At 43.1% G+C, this 20,817-nt stretch overlaps 1 protein-coding gene across 1 annotated transcript in view; it reads left to right on the top strand.

The window, feature by feature from the left end:
* Positions 1-20,817, top strand: part of CALN1 (calneuron 1) — a gene marked incomplete at both ends in the record, with an annotated part of 447,810 nt that overhangs the window by 93,481 nt on the left and 333,512 nt on the right. Inside the window, one exon of the mRNA XM_081255249.1 lies at positions 13,762-13,882. Coding sequence (XP_081111375.1) covers positions 13,762-13,882 — 121 coding nt within the window. The remainder of the gene's footprint in view (positions 1-13,761; positions 13,883-20,817) is intronic.

The raw sequence follows: 20,817 nt of genomic DNA, 5'->3' as shown, positions 1-20,817 counted from the left end.
TACAACTGAAAAAAGAATTTGTGAATGTAAAAATAATTTTGAGGAAATTGCTTACAAGATACACAGATAAAAATATGAAAATTTTAAACAAGTTTAAAGGGGGGTGGGATGAATTGGGAGAGTGGGATTGACATACATACACTATTGATACTATGTATAAAATACATAACTAATGAGAACCTACTATATAGCTCAGGGAACTCTCTGCAGTGCTCTGTGGTGACCTATATGGGAAGGAAATCTGAAAAAGAGGGGACATAAGTATACGTACAACTGATTCACTTTGCTGCACAGGAGAAACTAACACAACATTGTAAGGCAGCTATACTCCAATAAAAATTAGTTTAAAAATGTTTAAGAAACTTGGAAAATACAATAATATGTCAGTTAAAGTTTAGTTCAAGGACCAGTTACCACACTGCGTATTTTAAGAAGGAAAGGATTTAATACAGGGAATTTGATGCTTACAAAATTGTTGAAGTGCTGAAGGACTGGATTTTGGATGGCTCTCCAGAATGACTCCCAGAATAATTCAGATTGACCCTCCAGGAGATTTACTACCACTGAGACTGCCACTGGAATCTGCTTGTTGTTCCTAAAACTTCCTCTGGACCCCCCAAAAGCTGGAAAATGGACTTGAATTTGATCCAAGGATTCAGAAGCCATTGCTTTTCTGCCACTACCTTGACTACTTCTTCACAGCCAGGAAACTGGAGAGTGGATGGCGGAACACTGTTGCAGGAAAACATCGTGTTTCCATGACTTTTCTTGCCTGTAGAAACAACCAGAAATGGTCAGGAAAAAGACCTTCATCCAGCGGCATGCTGGAGCCACCTCATACCAGCATATGAAAGACACTTGTTGGGGCTTCCCTGGTGGTGCAATGGTTAGGAATCTGCCTGCCAATGCAGAGGACATGGGTTCAAGCCCTGGTCTGGGAAGATCCCACATGCCGCAGAGCAACTAAACCCATGCGCCACAGCCACTGACCCTGTGCTCAGAGCCCATGAGCCACAACTACTGAGCCCACGTGCCACAACTACTGAAGCCCACGCACCTAGAGCCCATGCTCTGCAACCAGAGAAGCCACCATAATGAGAAGCCCGCACGCCACAACAAAGAGTAGCCCCGCTCGCCGCAACTAAAGAAAGCCCACGCACAGCAACAAGACCCAACACGGCCATAAATAAATAAATAACTTAATTAATTAAAAGCAGGGGAAAAAAAAGACACTTGTTAAATTTTCAGGAATTTTACGAGTCAGTTATTAAACATAGCCATTCTTAAATGCCTGATAAATGAAATATAAACTTAAATTCTCAGATGAAGTATAAACTTACAGTGAAATAAATTATATTACATCACAAAGGTAATAAATACTAAAAACTTCACTTCCTAATTATTTGACTATACTTTATTATTATCTATGATTTTGTGGTTAATTTAGTCTATGACATGTATATGGTGAAAATACTGTATAATGGTGTGCTGGTATACTACTTCACATCTCTTCACAATTCCATGTTCATTGATATCACCTTGTTGGCTCAGAATTGGCCATTGTGGGAGTATTTCTACCATAAATAGGGGTAAATGCTACAGATCAAGATGTTTTTTGAGACCCAGCACACCGTACCATTGTATTAATCTCTCTTCTACATTTCGAACTTGTGCAAGTGCTTTCTAATTTTGGAACTAATTCTCATACAGAGCTGTAGTAGCAATGGAGTCTGGAAAACAAAGTTATTAGCTTTTCAGCTTTTTTAATCTGATGGGGTGTGAATGAATGTTGGATGAACCAGTCAAGAGTATTGAGCTTGAATGAAGAGGTCCAACATACACCTAATACATGTCTTTATGAAAGAGAGAATATCGAGTTGGGAAGAGAGCCTATATCTGAAATTATAGACTTAGAATGGTCCAGAATGAGTATTAACAGGTGAACAAGTAGATTTCTCATCAGCAACAAAATATCCTCCAAGTACTAAGTAAATAATTTGTAATTCTTTACCAAGTTGAACTATAATTCAAATGAGATTGAAATAAAGACTTTTTTTTAAGGACAACGACCAAAAAGCTTTCCGTTTATAATTCCTTAATGAAAGAATTACTACATTCCCTTCATTAAGAAGGGAATTGAACCCAGAAGAGTGAAACAATGAGCAGAGAAATTAGTAAACTTGTAGAAAAGTCTAGGTAAGCATTGGTTGTAACATGCACCAATAACAACTACAATAATAATGACTAATATTGAGGGGTTTAAAAGTAAGGTTGAACTGAAATATTAGAAAAAAATAGCATGGAAGAACAAAGCAATCTCAAAATGATAAACAACCCAGTAGATAAAGGTAAAAAGCAAATTGTAGGAGGGGAAATTAGAATGGCCAAAAAACATATAACAAGCTGCCTAAACTAGCAATCAAGGAAATCCAATTACAAATGAGACAGTCTGATCATACTCCTTGTCAGCAAGGCTACGGGGGAAATAGACTTGCCGATAGGCTAATGGTGGGTCTGTAAGTTGCTACAACCATGATGATGATTTTAAAGGATGTTTACAAATTCTTTGATACTCCATCTTTCAAAAGGTGGAGCCTAATTTCTCTCTCCATGAGTGTAGGCTTTCCTTAGCATCTTGCTTTTAATGAACAGAATGTGTCAAAGATGACGGTGTGATTTCTGAGACCAAATCATAAAAGGCCCCTCATTCTGTGTCTTGGATCACCTGCTAGGGGAAGCCAGCTGTCATGTCATAAGAACACCTGAGCAGCCCTCTGGAGAGTCCCCTGAGGATGTTGTGAACAGCCATGTGAGTACACCATCTTGGAAGTGGATCCTCCAGCTGCAGTCACACCTTCTGACGGTGGTAGCCCTGATCAGTGTCTTGACTGCAACCTTCTGAGAACTCCTGAGCCAGAACCACCCAGCAAAGCAATTCCTGATTCGTGACCCACAGAACCTGTGAGATAATAAATATTTGCTGTTTTAAGCCACTAAGTTCAAGGGTAGTTTGTTATGTAGTGACAGACAACTAACCCAACCACTTTGGAGAGCACTTTGGAAAAATTCTGTAATATCTTATATAGGTATGTAGGCTAGAGAAATTCCTCTTAAATTTATGCAAAGAGACACACGAAGATGTTCTTTGCGGAATACTTTTCTTTCAATTGGATAGTGGATAAATGAATTGCAATATGCTTTTACAATGGAAAACTATGGCACAGTTAAAAGTAAATTGTGTAAATTTGGGTAAGTCCCTAAACTCTAATATAGATTGAAATGTGCAAATTGCAAAAGCATATGTACAGTGTGATATTATTAATGTAAATTGAAAGATATATACAGCGATACTATAATATATTCTATATAGTTACACCCAAATGTAGGAAAATTTAAAATCATGGACCGGAAAGATACATTCCACCTCCAGAATAGTGTTGTCACAGCTGAGTGAAGGAGGTGGAGGAATAGCATAGATGGGCAGGGCTTCGATGTAAGATATTTCTTTGAAAAAAATCTAAAGCAAATGAGGAAAAATATTAGCCCATGTTCAATCTGGGTGGTGGGTCCATGGGTGAATTATATTATTTGCTGAATTTTCCGTTTGTTTGAAATACTCTTTGTTGCCAGTAATGTAGATTTTCATTCCACTACTGTTTTTGGATTTCTCCTTTGCTTTGCAAAGACCAGAACCTTTTCCAAATCAGCTTGCCTCCCAGCAAGCTGTCTTTGCTTTCTGACTTGGTATCTCCTCACTATATGCTGAGATGTGGTTATGAATTTACATTCTTATTTCATAGACACCCTGGTTTCTTACTTATTTTTAAGGATGTAACCAGAAGCTTTGTAAAACTGTCTTCTTTCTTGTATCATATTATTGTTGACAATCTGTTTTTGGTTCTACTTCTTCTTGAAAGTGCTTCCTCCTCTGATGATGCAGAATTTTTATTTAGACCCTCACGTTGGTGTTTTCTGCTTACTCATTCCTGTCTGATTTGAGTTCTATCCAAACCCTCCTTGCCAATTGGCCTGCCCCTGCAGGATCTTTACAAGAGAACACAATTGTTTTATAAGTGCTTAGCCCAACGCTCAGCTGGTATCCATCTAGTGCATCTTTGCTGGAGTAAGTAGGGATCTTCTTGTCCCTATAACTTAACTCCTGGACTCTGAGGAGGAGACATACATTTCTGGGATATCTGAGGTCTCCTGCAGTTCTTCCTTAATCAAAAGCAATACACGAAAAACCGTAAACCCCACAGGTCATTGTTCGTACTGACACTCATGCCCATAATGAATTTCACATCTTCACGTGCAGGGCCCATGCCTCAGACCCTTCTATTCCTAGCCATGTTGCAGACTGGGAGGCATGATCCCTGGGTAGCTAGAGGAAGGGGATTGTTGATTCACAGTGGTGCTAAGGGCAGTGAGGGTTTGACCCTGGCTGCTTTGAAAAAGCAATTCTAACCGAGTCTGAAGGGTGATTGTCTGATGTCATGGTTGGTCATTCCAGAGTCCCAGAAATAGAAGGGAATTTGGGTAGATAAAAATCTCCTCTTATTCCTTTACTATCTGACTCTATTATTTAGTCTGCATTCAAAGTGTGGGTATACCACTGATTATTTTCCACTTTAATCCTAATTGTGCCGACTTAATGGAAGCTTCTTCCACACCCTGGCATTGGTGCTGTTGGGAATATGATTATTTTTGTGTGCCTTCATGGATATTTTTAGGGGAATTTGGCAAAGGCTCTGTCACGGTTGGGTAGGCTCTTAACTTCTAGAATGCAGGGTCAACATGGCCCCATGTAGTCCACTAAATGGAGGACAGAAACCCGAGCAATGTGTTCCAGGCTCTCAGAAGATGGCCCAAACTTCAGCTGACATCTTGTACGTCCTTTCTTGTTTTGTTTTTTTAATTTAAAACAAAGGATATTATGGGGTTTTATTTCCATATATATTTGAAATGTTTATGACATTTAAATGCTTCAAATATTACTTTTTAAAAAAAAATTTTTTTGCTACGCGGGCCTCTCACTGTTGTGGCCTCTCCCGTTGCGGAGCACAGGCTCCGGACGCGCAGGCTCAGCGGCCATGGCTCACGGGCCCAGCCGCTCTGCGGCATGTGGGATCCTCCCGGACCAGGGCATGAACCCGCGTCCCCTGCACCGGCAAGCGGACTCTCAACCACTGCACCACCAGGGAAGCCCTCAAATATTACTTTTTAGCACTAGACTTTTCAATGTGGTATAATAATTCTGTTTGAATAACACATTGTATATAGAGTATTTTTTTGGGTTAAAATTTTTTTTTATTTCTTTAACTATGGTTGATTTACAATATTGTGTTAGTTTCAGGTGTACAGATTCAGATTCTTTTCCATTATAGGTTATTACAAGACACTGAATATACTTCCACGTGCTACATAGTGAATCCTAGTTATTTATCTATTTTATATATTGTAGTGTGTACCTATTAATCCTATACTCCTAATTTATCCCTCCCCATCCCCTTTCCCCGTTGGTAACCATAAGTTTGTTTTCTATGTCTGCTGTACCTCCTTTCCAAAGTCCATCTAAGACTTTAAAAAAATCTTAAATTAATTTCTTTGAAAAAATTTCGGAGGCAAGTTCAAATACATTTCTCTACATGTCTTTCTTCCTCTCTCTCTGTATCTGTAGCCCATTACCAGAAATTGATGCAACTTAAAGTACTTTAGAGAGAAGTGCTTCTCAAGCTAAACTATTTGTGGGGAAGGACTAGTGTTTTTGTTTTGTTTCGTTTTTTGTTTAAAGCTCCAGTCCTTGGCAGAGTGATTTCTGTAAAATGCAGAAAGAACGAATTAGTGGAAAAATAAAATTAAAAAAGCAAAGATATACAAAAATCAAGTCAACTGGTCACATGCTTAGGTGTTGGGACAATGCTCCAAATTGCTATAAAAATTTCAATGCTTTCTTTCACTTCCTGTCCTTATCTGTCTCGTTGCAAACAAGCAGTAGAGAGTATTCAGCTGGCAGTGGTCCACACACTACACTCTGAGTCGTGTTGCTTAAGAGGCCCTGCAGAATTATGTTCTGGGGTACTCTTTACCCAGAATAATAACATCAGCCTACAGGAATGTGCCTGGGTCTTCGGCACTGCTGAGAAAAAAAATGGAAGAGTTAGTCTGGGTTCCCCAGAGAAACATAACCAATAGGATATATATATAGAAAGAAATTTATTGTAAGGAATTGGCTCAGATGGTTTTGGAGGCTGAGAATTTCTACAGTCTGGCGAGCTGGAAACCCAGGAGAGCTATTGGTGTCAGCTCCAGCCGGAGTCCAGGTCCAAAGGCAGGAGAAGACCAACGTCCCAGCTCACACTGACGGAAAGAACACATTTTCCCTTACTTTTCCTTTTTGTTTTATTCAAGCCTCTAACAGATTGGATAAGGCCCAGCCACCTTGGGAAGGGCAATCTTCTTTACTCAGACTACCAGCTTAAATGTTAATCTCACCCCAAAACACTCTCAGAGACACACCCAGAGTAATGTTTAACCAAATATCTGGGCACCCTGTGACCCAGTCAAGTTGACACAAAATTAACTGTCTCTGAAGAGCATCATCTCTTGACATCTCTCAAGTCAAAGTGTGTGAGGCTCTTTGGTTTTTTGTTTTTGTTTTTAACATCTTTATTGGAGTATAATTGCTCTACAATGGTGTGTTAGTTTCTGCATTATAACAGTGAATCAGCTATACATATACATATGTCCGCATATCTGCTCCCTCTTGCGTCTCCCCTCCTCCCACTCTCCCTATCCAACCCCTCTAGGTGGTCACAAAGCACCGAACTGATCTCCCTGTGCTATGTGACTGCTTCCCACTAGGTATCTATTTTACGTTTGGTAGTGTATGTATGTCCATGCCACTCTCTCACTTTGTCCCAGCTTACCCTTCCCCCTCCCCGTATCCGCAACTCCATTCTCTAGTAGGTCTGTGTCTTTATTCCCATCTTACCCCTAGGTTCTAAATGACCTTTTTTTTTAGATTCCATATATATATGTTAGCATATGGTATTTGTTTTTCTCTTTCTGACTTACTTCACTCTGTATGACAGACTCTAGGTCCATCCACCTCACTACAAATAACTCAATTTCGTTTCTTTTTATGGCTGAGTAATATTCCATTATGTATATGTGCCACATCTTCTTTATCCATTCATCTGTCGATGGACACTTAGGTTGCTTCCATGTCCTGGCTATTGTAAATAGAGCTGCAATGAACATTGTGGTACATGACTCTTTTTGAATTATGGTTTTCTCAGGGTATATGCCCAGTAGTGGGATTGCTGGGTCGTGTGGTAGTTCTATTTTTAGTTTTTTAAGGAACCTCCACACTGTTCTCCATAATGGCTGTATCAATTTACGTTCCCACCAACAGTGCAAGAGGGTTCCCTTTTATCCACACCCTCTCCAGCATTTATTGTTTCTAGATTTTTTGATGATGGCCATTCTGACTAGTGTGAAATGATATCTCATTGTAGTTTTGATTTGCATTTCTCTAATGATTAATGATGTTGAGCATTCTTTCATGTGTTTGTTAGCCATCTGTATATCTTCTTTGGAGAAATGTCTATTTAGGTCTTCTGCCCATTTTTGGATTGGGTTTTTTGTTTTTTTTGATATTGAGCTGCATGAGCTTGTAAATTTTTGAGATTAATCCTTTGTCAGTTGCTTCATTTGCAAATATTTTCCCCCATTCTGAGGGTTGTCTTTTCTTCTTGTTTATGGTTTCCTTTGCTGTACAAAAGCTTTTAAGTTTCATTAGGTCCCATTTATTTATTTTTGTTTTTATTTCCTTTTCTCTAGGAAGTGGGTCAAAAAGGATCTTGCTGTGATTTATGTCATAGAGTGTTCTGCCTATGTTTTCTTCTAAGAGGTTGATAGTGTCTGACCTTAAATTTAGGTTTTTAATCCATTTTGAGTTTATTTTTGTGTATGGTGTTAGGGAGTGTTCTAATTTCATTCTTTTACATGTAGCTGTCCAGTTTTCCCAGCACCACTTATTGAAGTGGCTGTCTTTTCTCCACTGTATATTCTTGCCTCCTTTATCAAAGATAAGGTGACCATATGTGTGTGGGTTTATCTCTGGGGTTTCTGTCCTGTTCCATTGATGTATATTTCTGTTTTTGTGCCAGTACCATACTGTCTTGATTACTGTAGCTTTGTAGTATAATCTGAAGTCAGGGAGCATGATTCCTCCAGCTCCGTTTTTCTTTCTCAAGATTGCTTTGGCTATTCAGGGTCTTTTGTGTTTCCATACAAATTGTGAAATTTTTTGTTCTATTCTGTGAAAAATGCCATTGGTAGTTTGATAGGGATTGCATTGAATCTGCAGATTGCTTTGGGTAGTATAGTCATTTTCACAATGTTGATTCTTCCAATCCAAGAGCCTGGTATATCTCTCCATCTATTTGTATCATCTTTAATTTCTTTCATCAGTGTCATAATTTTTTGCATACTAGTCTTTTGTCTCCTTAGGTAGATTTATTCCTAGATATTTTATTCTTTTTGTTGCCATGGTAAATGGGAGTGTTGTCTTTGGTTTATTACTTTGCCAAGAAATGTACCAGTTCTTCGACACTGAAAACAGGAACCCACCCCTTTGTTTTTAACCTGCTGACATCTTGTCCTTGATGTGACCATGATGCCAGGTGATACCCAGGAAATAGACTCTTTTTCAGCTCTGGTGCTTTTCATTCAGATAGCCCCCTCCTCTTGATGCAGTCAGCTGCTTGCTGACACCGCTCAGCGCTGGGGACCCCAGTGCTCTGTTGCTGACATTCTGGATCCCTTGGCACCTTAATGTGCAGTGCCAGCCAGCTCCTCTCTGAAACTCACCCTCTGCCAGGTCCTTCCTGACCCTCCTTCAAAACACAGTGTGTTTTATCTTCCACCTAACACATCATGAATTTCTTTTGCCCTGCATCCTACTTCACGTAATCCTTAGCAAAGAATTACTGATGATGTTTATTGAGAACGTACCTGATGCTAAATCAAGTGCTTTCCATACCTTATCTTATTTCATAGTTACAAAAATACTATTCAGTATGTATCCAATCCCCAGTTTTACAGAGGAGGAGACTGAGGCTTACAGAGGTTAATTAATTTACCTACATGGCTAATCAGAGCAGAGCTAGGATTTAAATCTAACACTGCTTTTGACCAGAAAGCCCTGATTCTTAGCCAGGAAACCATACTGCCTTACAGAAAATACAGAAAAATTGTTCACATGGTAAACAGTCACTTAAATAATATTTCTCAATGAGTAAAATGGCTGTTGAAAAGAAATATATATATATATATATACACACATATATATATATATATATATATATATATATATATATATATATGTATATATATTCATTGCCCACCATGTAAGGATCCATGTCTTAAGTTTTAGCTCAGGACTGTGTTTTTCTTTGCTGGTGAACTTGTACATTTCCCTTCCATAGCCAAAGAGAGGATCTTAAAGCTTGGGTTTCCCCAGGTGGCTTGGAGTGAAATTTAGTCCTTAATTGCAGCAGCTGTTTTTAGCTTACTTGGTATAATGCTCTTCCCTTTTTTAAACATGACTTTATTTATCTATATGGCTGGTTCAATTGCACGTGTTTTCTTTCCCACTAGACTTTGAACATTTTGGGTGAATGAACTGAATAGGTACCTAATTTTGTAAGCTGCTTTTTACAGAAGCAATTATATTGGTCTTTCAAGTGGGACTCAGTGGTGACCAGTTTTTTCTGCAAAGTACTCAGCGTTTCTTCTGTGGCTGAACGTGGCTTGGACACGCGTGTTTGAGAATAACCTTGTTACCGCGGTTGTAAAAATGTGTGTGTGGCCGGTCCAAAGCTTCAGGCAACCAAGTTAAAGGTGATAATGGGAAGCTATTTACAAAGTGCTGAGAAACTAGAGTGATGAGTGGTGAAATGGGGAGAAATGCCTTCCGGGCCTGTATCGACCTGAGGGGGGCCTCCCTCCAGGTGGCAAAATTAGAGAAGATCGGTGTGGGTATTTCCCCATGTTTAGGAAGGATTTAAATGATGGTTAAAAATAACAGCTGGTGAGACTACGGGGTCCCGGGGCCCGTGCTGAGAGGGAAGCTTTAGCCAGTGTTGATGTCTCATCCCCTGGACCATGGGAATCTGTCCAGGCTGAAATGACCATGGCAACACATGGCGCCCCAAATTAGGACTGGCCTTAGGCAAGGGAGAGCAGTCCTAGCTCGTGCATCTGATTCTCACCTTTAAACCTGTTTGATCTGAAATTTAACTTTGAGAAAAGAGATGGTAATGGAAGTCTTCTTCCAAAGAAAGGTTCTTGCCTATTTATGTATAAGGATAGATTTGGCCAGGAGGGGGAAATTCTGACATATCAATAGTTAGCTGAAGATGTACCCCTTATAACTGGCAAAGGCGTGCGTACTCTGGAACTCCCCCCTGTCACTTGCAATTGGCCCGTGGATGTATGTATGTTTTGTTAGCTGTGGAAAGAGTTAAGACTGGGTTGGAGGCTGGTGGCTGGCTGTTGCCTCTGCCCAGTGTTTGGGGCCCAGAACATTTGTGAGAGTTGCCCCAGTTGTTATGATGAGAGAAAAGTACCTTTGATAGAAATAGAGAAATCAGGAAGTGTGGCCTATTTTTTAGGAAGATAATTAGTTCATTTTTCTACATCTTGAGTTTGAAATGGCTGGTGCTGAGCTGAGGCTGCTTAGTTGAAAGAGAGCTTAGGCGGCTTGTGTTCTAGATCGGATTCTTTCACTAATGGGCATCCTGCTCTTGGTCAAGCCCTGTAACTTTTTTTTTTTTTGCGGTACGCGGGCCTCTCACTGTTGTGGCCTCTCCCACTGTGGACCACAGGCTCCAGACGTGCAGGCTCAACGGCCATGGCTCACGGGCCCAGCCGCTCCGCGGCATGTGGGATCTTCCCAGACCGGGGCACGAACCCGTGTCCCCTGCATCGGCAGGCGGACTCTCAACCACTGCGCCACCAGGGAAGCCCCCCTGTAACTTTTAAGAGTCTCTTGGGTTGATCTCTAAGTCAGCAGCTCTCAGCCCATACAGGGCCATGCTGAGGTGAGCTCTAGTTGGGAGGGAGAGAGAGGAAGGGGCGTCCTCTTGGGCCTGTCACTCAGTGGTGTCACAGGGAAAAGAAGACTGGGGCCCCCGCCCCCCTCCAAACATCCTTCATCAGGGACAGTTGCTGTCATGAGTGTGGCTTTAGGGATGGCAAGGTTTGGGAGCCCTGAAGCCCTGAGCAGTCATCCCCAGAGACTGGCCTTCTGTCGCTGTTTCTTCCTGTAATTTACACCTTGTTACTCAGCAGTGCCCGGAGGGGCCGCTAGGACCACTCTAGCTTAACGCACAGATGCAAACTTTAGTGCCGAAAGGGACCTTATGGGGGACTCACATGGAGAATGATACGTGTGTGGGGAGAGAGCACAGGGGCCGATTCTCTCCCACAGAACGCCTGTCAGGGAGGCCCTCAGCCTCTGCTTGGATGCCCCCATTGGCGGGGAGATTACCCCTTCTGGTGCTGCCCAGTTTACCTTCCTGGAGCTCTGTTACAAGGGTGTTCCCTACCCGCACCCTAGAATTGACTCCCCCTCCTGCCTGCCAATTCCCTAATTCTGCTCAGAGGCGTCTCAATCCTCTTAGCCCTCTTTGCAGATGGAGAAGCAGAACCGGACATGCCCCATGGCTCACTCACTATAACAGAGCTTGCCCTTTCCCCTATGGAGAGATCCAACTTTCTCCCTCTCTTTTTTCATATTCTTTTCCATTATGGTTTCTTACAGGATATTGAATATAGTTCCCTGCGCTAAAAAATAAGACCTTGTTTTTTTTTTTAACATCTTTATTGGAGTATAATTGCTTTACAATGGTGTGTTAGTTTCTGCTTTATAACAAAGTGAATCAGCTATACATATACATATGTCCCCATATCTCCTCCCTCTTGCATCTCCCTCCCACCCTCCCTATCCCACCCCTCTAGGTGGTCACAAAGCACCGAGCTGATCTCCCTGTGCTATGCGGCTGCTTCCCACTAGCTATCTATTTTACATTTGGTAGTGTATATATGTCCATGCCACTCTCTCACTTTGTCCCAGCTTACCCTTCCCCCTCCTTGTGTCCTCAAGTCCATTCTCTATGTCTGCGTCTTTATTCCTGTCCTGCCCCTAGAAGACCTTGTTTTTTATCCGTTCAATATATAATAGTTTGCATCCCAAACTCCCAATCCAACCCTCCCCTGCCCCCCGCCCTTGGCAACCACAAGTCTGTTCTCTATGTCTGTGAGTCTGTTTCTGTTTTGTAGATAAGTTCATCTATGTTCTATTTTAGATTCCACATATAAGTGATATCATATGATATTTGTCTTCCTCTTTCTGACTTTGCTTAGTATGATAATCTCTTGGTCCATCCATGTTGCTGCAAATGGCATTGTTCCATTCTTTTTTATGGCCGAATAGTATTCCATTGTATATATGTACCACATCTTCTTTATCCATTCATCTGTCGATGGACATTTAGGTTGTTTCCATGTCTTGGCTATTGTAAATAGTGTTGCTGTGAACACAGGGGTGCATGTAACTTTTTTTTTTTTTTGCGGTACGCGGGCCTCTCACTGCCGTGGCCTCTCCCATCGCGGAGCACAGGCTCCGGACGTGCAGGCTCAGTGGCCATGGCCCACGGGCCCAGCCGCTCCGTGGCATGTGGGATCCTCCTGGACCGGGGCACGAAGCCGTGTGCCCTGCATCGGCAGGCGGACTCTCAACCACTGCACCACCAGGGAAGCCCCACATGTAACTTTTTGAATTAAGAGTTTTGTCTGGATATATGCCCAGGAGTGAGATTGCTAGATCATATGGCAACTCTAGTTTTTTGAGGAGCCTCCATGCTGTGAGAGACCCATCCTTCTAACTGTGTCTCTCTTCCCTCCCTTTCACCTTAGTCTGGAGCCTCTGGCCCGCCTTGCACTGGTGGGAACTTCAAAGTCCCAAGGGTGGTGCTCTGGTATGAGGAGCTTGGAGCATTTATTCTTCTGGTCTAAGGGGATGCTTTCATTTCCTGTGAGCATGCTGGAAGCTGCTTTCATTTCATGCAGGGCAGGTGTGATTGGTGTCTCAGAGGGCTATGCTCACGAGCCACTTGTGCAGGCAGGTACAGGGCTCCTTCTCAGAGGTACAGACTGTTGTCTGTGTTTACTCAGAGTCTGGCATTTCCGACCTGCTTTGAATGCAGTGTAAGTGCAGCACCAGCTTTACCTGGGAAAAGGGAAACACTTAGATTTCCGCACGGTCACGGCTAAGACATATGGTCACTGGGCACCCTCACATTTTGGGGTGTGCAGTCCTTTCCTAGGAGGATGGAGGAAGGGTTTATCAGGCCAGGGAAAGGAGCAGAGAGTATCCTTGTTTGCATGGAGAGACAGTTGGGTGATGCTGGGGTATCCCACAGTCTGCCAGGACCACATGGCTCCAGTTCCTCATTAAATGGGGAAAATGAAGTAAGACGTACAATGAAGGAAGGGACAGAACTTGGGATCCTTCTGGAATTGCTCTGGCCGCGGGGACCCTGGAATTCTGTGACTTTCCCTCTACCAATGTTCTTGTTATTTAAAAAATACTCCTGGCCATCTGAACACCAGGGTGGTCCTTCAGGGAAGGATAGGAGGAATGGATGATGATGTCTTTCTTTCCCCTGCCCCCTGTCTCTTGTGAGCAGGGAGAAGATGCCTTTTCACCACGTGACCGCCGGCCTGTTGTACAAGGGGAATTACCTCAACCGATCTCTGTCTGCTGGCAGCGACAGCGAGCAACTGGCTAACATCTCTGTGGAGGAGCTTGACGGTAAGGAGCCTGCCTTGCGTGGGAGGTGAGCCACCGAGGGAGGCATCTGGGGCCATTGTGCATCTAAGACGCTGGCCGTCAACTGTGGCCAAGTCTGACCATGATGCAGCAGGAAAGAGTTCAGAGATCACTTCTGCTTAAATGACTTCTTTGTGTGGGATGGACCTGGTAGCCTGAAAAATCTATGGTGAGTATTTTGGTTCCTTTGGATACCAAAAGGAACCCTTTGACTGGGGAAACAGGCTTCTACTCCTGACACGTATTTTCCAGTTGATGGAATCTTGATCTCCAGTAGTGTTGCCCTGTTTCCATCTTGTCATTCACCATGGGGCCCAGCTGCGGGGAGGTCATAGACCTGTTAATGGCCGTCTCTTGACTTGTGGCCATGGTGCTTTGAATCCTGCCCAGGTCAGAATCATCCGGAGGCTGTGTCTAGGTGGGAATGGCCAGCAATTATTTTGATTGCCTCTGTGCCTCTGGAACAGTGTAGCCTTGGCTTTGGGATGCGAATGAACCTGGGGACATGGTGACTGAATTCATCCTGGGACAGTGCCCCTTTGTATCCTGGGGAGATCAACTCCTTGATTAAAAAATAATAATAAAACAAGGAAGAAGGTTTTTGTTTTTGTTTTTTAGAATAGAGAATTGGGTTGATTCAGCCAGATGTTTGCCTAGGTACTGCATCTGCTGAGGCCACGCCAGATTGGTTTCCCTTCTTGTTTTGAAATGCTGTGTTCCTGGTGACATTGTTTTACAGCAAGAAGTTTAAATTTACTTTCTAAAGTAGGGAAGTTAAAATTACCCCAGATGGCCCATATCTTTGCCTTGAGTGTAATGGTCTGAACCAATGTGATTTCTTTGTGCACATTTCTTACACGGGGTATGGTAGGCAGGGAGATTCATCTCTGGGCCAGGGAAGACAGACTTGCTTCATGAAGGGCACGAGATGGGGCAGGCGAAGGACAGCGCTGTCGGATAGCTTTCTTGCTCTCACCCGTGTTGTTTGCTTGCTTCTCGACAGGCATACCATGTTTTATTACGCTTCGCTTTATTGCACTTCACAGATACTGCATTTTTTACGGATTGAAGGTTTGGGGCAACACTGCATTGTCAGATGCTGGTTAGCATTTTTTAGCAATAAAATATTTTTAAATTAAGGTATGTACATTGTTTGTTTGGACCTAATGCTATCACACATTTAATAGACTACAGCGTAATGCAAACATAACTTTTATATGCACTGGGAAACTAAAAGATTCGGTGATTCGCTTTATTGTGCTATTTGCTTTATTGCAGTGGTCTGGAACCGAGTGCGCAGTATCTCTGAAGCCTACCTGTAGAGGCTTGTTTATGTCCATGATGGAGCAGTGGAGCTCAGCGGCTGGTGGGCTGGGTCTGGAGGAGAGGCCAGAGGATATTAGAGGAAGGGGAGTGATGTGGGCAGAGCCAGACTCCCTAGGAGCAGCATCTCCTCACTGTGGTCTGGACAGACTGGGGGCCAGGGAGGAGAGCAGTATCCTCAGATCTCCTGGCCTTCAAGTGGCCAGAGGATATTTGGACAAGGACACGGAAGCAGAAAATAGAGCCCTGACCTCCTCCAAAATGAGCCCATCCTGGTGGCCACAAACAAGGCCGAGGCTGAGCTGGGTGTGTTGGCAAAGTGAGGTGAGGCCCAAGCTTTCCTGTGTCCTGGGGAGGAGTCCTACCTAGTGGAGAGCAGGGCAGTGGTGCATTGATTTGGGAGGTGGGCTGGTTGCTGGTCCCCCAGTTTTAGTCATCACTTAGCAGGGGGGACTGGGAGCCTCCTGTGTGGAGCCCTGTGGAGCAGAGGCCATGAGACTTGGGCAGAAAGTCTGTGTGTTTCGGGCAACTCTTTTTTGTTCTTTTTAAATTGAAGTATCGTTGACTTACAATGTTGTGCTAGTTTCAGGTGTACAGCAAAGTGTTTCAGTTATACATATACATATGTATATATATTCCTTTTCAGATTCTTTTCCTTTATAAGTTATTACAAAATATTGAGTATAGTTCCTTGTGCTATACAGTAGGTTGTTTATCTGTTATATGTATAGTAGTGTGTATAAGTTAACCCCAAACTCCTAATTTATCCCCGCCCCCTTTCCCCTTTGGTAACCATAAGTTTGTTTTCTCTCTGTGGGTCTATTTCTGTTTTATATAGAAGTTCATTTGCATCATTTTTTTTGATTCCACATATAAGGGATATCATATGATATTTCTCTTTCTCTGTCTGACTTACTTCACTTAGTATGATAAGCCCTAGGTCCATACATGTTGCTGCAAATGGCATTATTTCATTCTTTTTTGAGGCTGAGTAATATTCCATTGTATAAATATACTACATCTTCTTTATCCATTCATCTGTCGATGCTCATTTATGTGGTTTCCATGTCTTGGCCGTTGTAAATAGTGCTGCAGTGAACAGGGGGGTGCATGTATGCTTTTGAATTATGGTTTTCTCCGGATATATGTTGGGCAACTCTTGCAGAGGCTGCGACGCCTAACCCAGTGAAGTTTGGAAATCGTCTAGGGCTTTCACATACCCTGGCTTTCCATTTTTCTTCCTCCTCCTTCCCAGCTTTGCCATGAATAATCAAGAGATGATTTTTCCAAGACTTCTCAGAGTGATGGCTTTTTTCTCTGTGAAATCTGGGCCACTGTCAGGGCTCATGGCTTTTCAAGAGATCCACTGCCTGGATTTCGGCCCTTCTCCACTTGGGCACTGGCTGAACTCTGTTCTTGGGCCAGCAGTAGAGCTCACCATCCTGTTGTTTCTGTCAGGCACAGGCAGCTGAATGGGGCTGAAAGGCGCCTTCTCAGCAGGTGAGACTAGCGGGGGGTAATTCTCACAGCCCTGGAGGTCCAGGTGGGTGGCCTTGGCCCTGGAAGCCCTGGTTGTGGGGGGCAGGCGTCCCTGGTTGAGTGAAGCTGGACTTTATGGCCTGAGGTCGGCTGGGGAAGATGCTGTATTTGTCCTTCAGGAGGGTAATCCAGGCTCTCAGCCTGGAGAAAGGTCATTTATTTTCTAATGGAAGATTCCTTCTACTTATTTATTTATTTACCTTTGCCAAGGTGAACCCTGAGTTATGACTGCTTACGCTTTGTTACAAGCATCTTGGAGCTCCAGGCAGGGCTGTGAGATGTGTTCTGAGTGCAGAACAGGCGGGCAGGGTCTGAAAACCAACTGGCTTGAATCAGTTCAGAGGACTGCAGCTTGGTTCTTGGGGAAGCCGGTTTCCGAGACTGTGCTTGTTTGCTGTTCTCTTGGAGCTGCCTTGTGTCAGCCAAGCCTTAATATCCTACTGTTCGGGGCCGCTCATTTATCCTCACAGGACATGTGGTGCTGCACAGGGAGTTGATGTGTCGGACACTGGTGGATATTGAAACATCCTTTGTGGTCCAGCCACCTTGGGTGCAGATGTTAGTTGGGTACCATCCCCGCCCCGTGTGGCTGCAGCCTTTTGCTTATGGATCACCAAGGGCAGGTTCCCTCACCTGGTCAGTGTTTGTCACTGGGGATGGAATGCCCCTTTCCTTCAGTGTAAGGATCAAGGGCACCCAGTCCATGAGAGGTTACCCTCTGAGGACGGGGCCACTCAACACGCAGGCCACCTCCAGTTGCCCTTCGCTGTGGGAAGTTTCTATTTCTTCTCTTTAAACAAAGCTTATGAGGAAATAATGCAAAGCTGCATCAAATTGGCCAGACTGGAATTGGAAATCACCCAACAAGCAAACTCAGCAATCATGAATTGGTTGAGATCCTTCCTTCCTTCCTTCCTTCCTCTTCATTCATACTTTCATTCCTTTTCATTCATTCATTACAGGAATGTTTACCCAAATGCTTTCTGGGTGGAGGAGGAATTCAAAGAAGTATAATCTTTGTTGCCTGGCTCAAGGATTTTACAACCTACCCAGGGAGTTTATGTACATACAAAATTTATTAGCAGTATCTTGTACTTTTAGAGTGTGTCATGTGGAATTTTATTAGATGCATGAATTATAATTTTTTAAAAACAGTTTTTTTCATTGCTATTCTTTGAATAATCTTGTGAGGCTGTCTTAATCTTAAACTGAGCTTGCCTCTATCTGAAGTTGACTCATTTTCCTTACTGTATGGTGTTCCATTGTATATAAATAGACCTCAATTTCCATATCCATTCTATTCAGGATGGATATTTGGGTTGTTTCCAGTTTGGGGCTATTAGGATGTAACCAACCTCCCCTTCTGTTGCAGCTGTGATGTTGGGGGCTGCTCTCCTCACGGCTCCCTGTGGCCACTGTGAAAGGTCTGAGTGTGGGTATTTCACGTTATTTTTGCCGCTAACAGTGTCAGCCTCTCAGATTAATTTCCTGGGTTTTAGCCTAGGTTAGTTTGCTGTCACATCTTGGATGGTTGTTATTTCTGTTTGTTTCTTCAGGAATGCCTGCCATGCTAATGCTAGATCTTCATTCGATGTTTTCCACAACATGCGTCTCTTCTCACATCATTTTCCTCTGTTTTGCACTTCTACGTTCATTCTTGAGTCTGTCTACCACCTCGTTGATTTAGTTGTTTGCAGTCACTTAAAAAACTTTGTTTTTGATTCCCTCTAGAGTGTATTTTCATTATGGATGAAAGTTTCAGTTTCTCTGTAGTTTGATTTTATTTCAGTAGCTCCCCCTTAACTTTTTGGTCAAAGTGTAATACCGGACAGTATTATTGCACAGTTCAATTCTTATAAAACATGAACATACATGCAGCAACCAGCCAGGTTAAGGAATAAGGTGTTACCAGCACCCTGAAGTACCCCTGAGGTCCTTCCTAATACCTCTTCCTCAAAGACAACCACTGCCCTGAATTACCTGTCATCATTTAATTGTGTTTGTGTTTTTCCTTCATCTCAAGGGGGTTATATTATATTTATTGTTTTGCATCCAACCTCTTTTCTTCACCATTATACTTGTGAGGCTCAACCATGTTTTTGAGGGTAGTTGAAGTTCATTCATTTCATTAATATATAGTGTTTCATCACATATAAATAGATCTCAGTTTATTTATCCATTATATTCTCAGCGGGTATTCGAGTTGTTTCCAGTTTGTAGCTATTATGAAATAGCCCTTGGTGTTGCTGCTGTGCTCTTCTCATGGCAACCTCTTCCTCTTTTACTGGAGCCATATTTTTTTATTCTCTCCCAGCTCTTTGTCTTATTGAGAACAATTTGTACACAGTTCGTGAAAATCTCTTCTGTTTTTTGTGATAAGTTATATATAGAGATTTTTTATAATAAATATCTGTTTCTCCAAGTCTCCCAGCTGATGCTACCTTTGTTTTCCATTAGAAGATGTTTCTATATGGTCCCCTTTGCTTTTTTCTGTTCTGCTTTGTGACTCAGCAATGAGAGTTCTTTGTAGGTCCACGATCTGTCAGCAAACAAGGTTTATAAAGAGTCTTTAGCCTTCTTCCTTCTATCTTCACTTTATTCCAGACCTGGGATAATTTCCCCCTTTTCAGCCCCAGCTGGAGAGTCCAGTTTCTAGAAGATGTTCATCTAGTCCACGGCTACTGGGCTGAGGGGGGATCTTGATGGCCCCTCCTCTTGGGTTTGCTCCTTATGTCACAGAATTCAATTAACTCCTTTATTCTTCTTTTCTTTGGGTCTCCTTCCTTTTCCCATGCTAGTAGCCAACATTCTGGTACATATTCTGGCTCTCATCTCTCCCCCGCAAATAATCCAGGGTGGGACACACCCTCCCACGGCTCTTATTACTCTCAGAGAGTTATGTACCCTGAAGGAGCTTAGAAAGGAGGTGCTGCTGAGGTGGGTTTGGGTTGAGGAATAGATCACCGTGGAGAACAGTTACTATGAAATAGGGACCGACCGCTTGATTTGCTGGTCAGCATAGCCTCTGGGTCCCTGGCGGGGCAAACAATGGTGATGAGCCAATGTCTTCCTTCTGTACGTGTTTCTCTGGTTCCCAGGGTGGGTGGAAATTGTGTTTCTCCAGTTTCATTGGTGTGGCAACTAGCAAAAATTCTCCTCAGGCTCTGACATGTGTATACGTCTCAAAATTAATATTTCTGGGGATGTGCATACGTTATCCTACATACATTTCTGGAGGGTATTTTAATTTGAGTTTGGGAGTGGATGTATCAATCCGCCAACTTTCAGACACAAAAAGCACCACTTCAGTAGTTGACTACCTCCATCTGGACTGTTCCAGAGACACCGCATCTGCAGAACCAGTTTCCTCAATGGCCCCCCGTTTGCCTGATCCAGAGGACTCTCAGGTGTTCATTCCAGACTTTCTGCAGCATCTGGCAGCATTGCTCACACCCTTGGTTTTGGTTTGTCACTGCCTTGGCATCCATGTCACTAGCTGGCTCTCCTCCTTCCTCTTTTCTACCTCTTTGACATTCCCCTCATCTTCTGCCCAGTGCTGATGCACTGTTTTTCCCCGGCATTGGTTTTTGCTGTCATCCCCAAGGGCAACTGCATACTGATCGCCTCGGGATAGATATCTTTGATCCCTGCCTCCCTCCTGAATTCTAGACCTGCTACCTATAGTCCTGTGTAGATGTCCCACGAGTCCCTTAAACTCCAGTGATCCAAAGCTGGACAGATTTTCTTTTTCTCTCTCAAACTGCTCCTCCCCTGGAATTTTTCTCAGGAAATTATGTCACATTACACCCAGTCAGCCACGGTGGTAATTTGGGGGTCATCCTTTTTCTCTTACTCCACACTGGCAAAGCCCTGCAGGTCAACTTCCTTCTCCTCCAACCACATGGCTGTTTTCTTGGGCCAGGTTCTCCCACCAGCTAGACAACTGCAGTCACCGAGAGGTGATCTCCTTGTGCCTCGTCCAGGATATCAGCCTTGTATCAGTTCAGTTCCATTTCACTGGAAGGATGCTTCTCAAATACACACTTCATTAGGTT

The sequence above is a fragment of the Mesoplodon bidens genome (assembly GCF_964165515.1).
Source record: "Mesoplodon bidens genome assembly, chromosome: 15".
Lineage (NCBI taxonomy): Eukaryota > Metazoa > Chordata > Mammalia > Artiodactyla > Ziphiidae > Mesoplodon > Mesoplodon bidens.
Note: the sequence above shows the minus strand (reverse complement) of the source record. Positions and strands in the feature narration are given on the sequence as shown.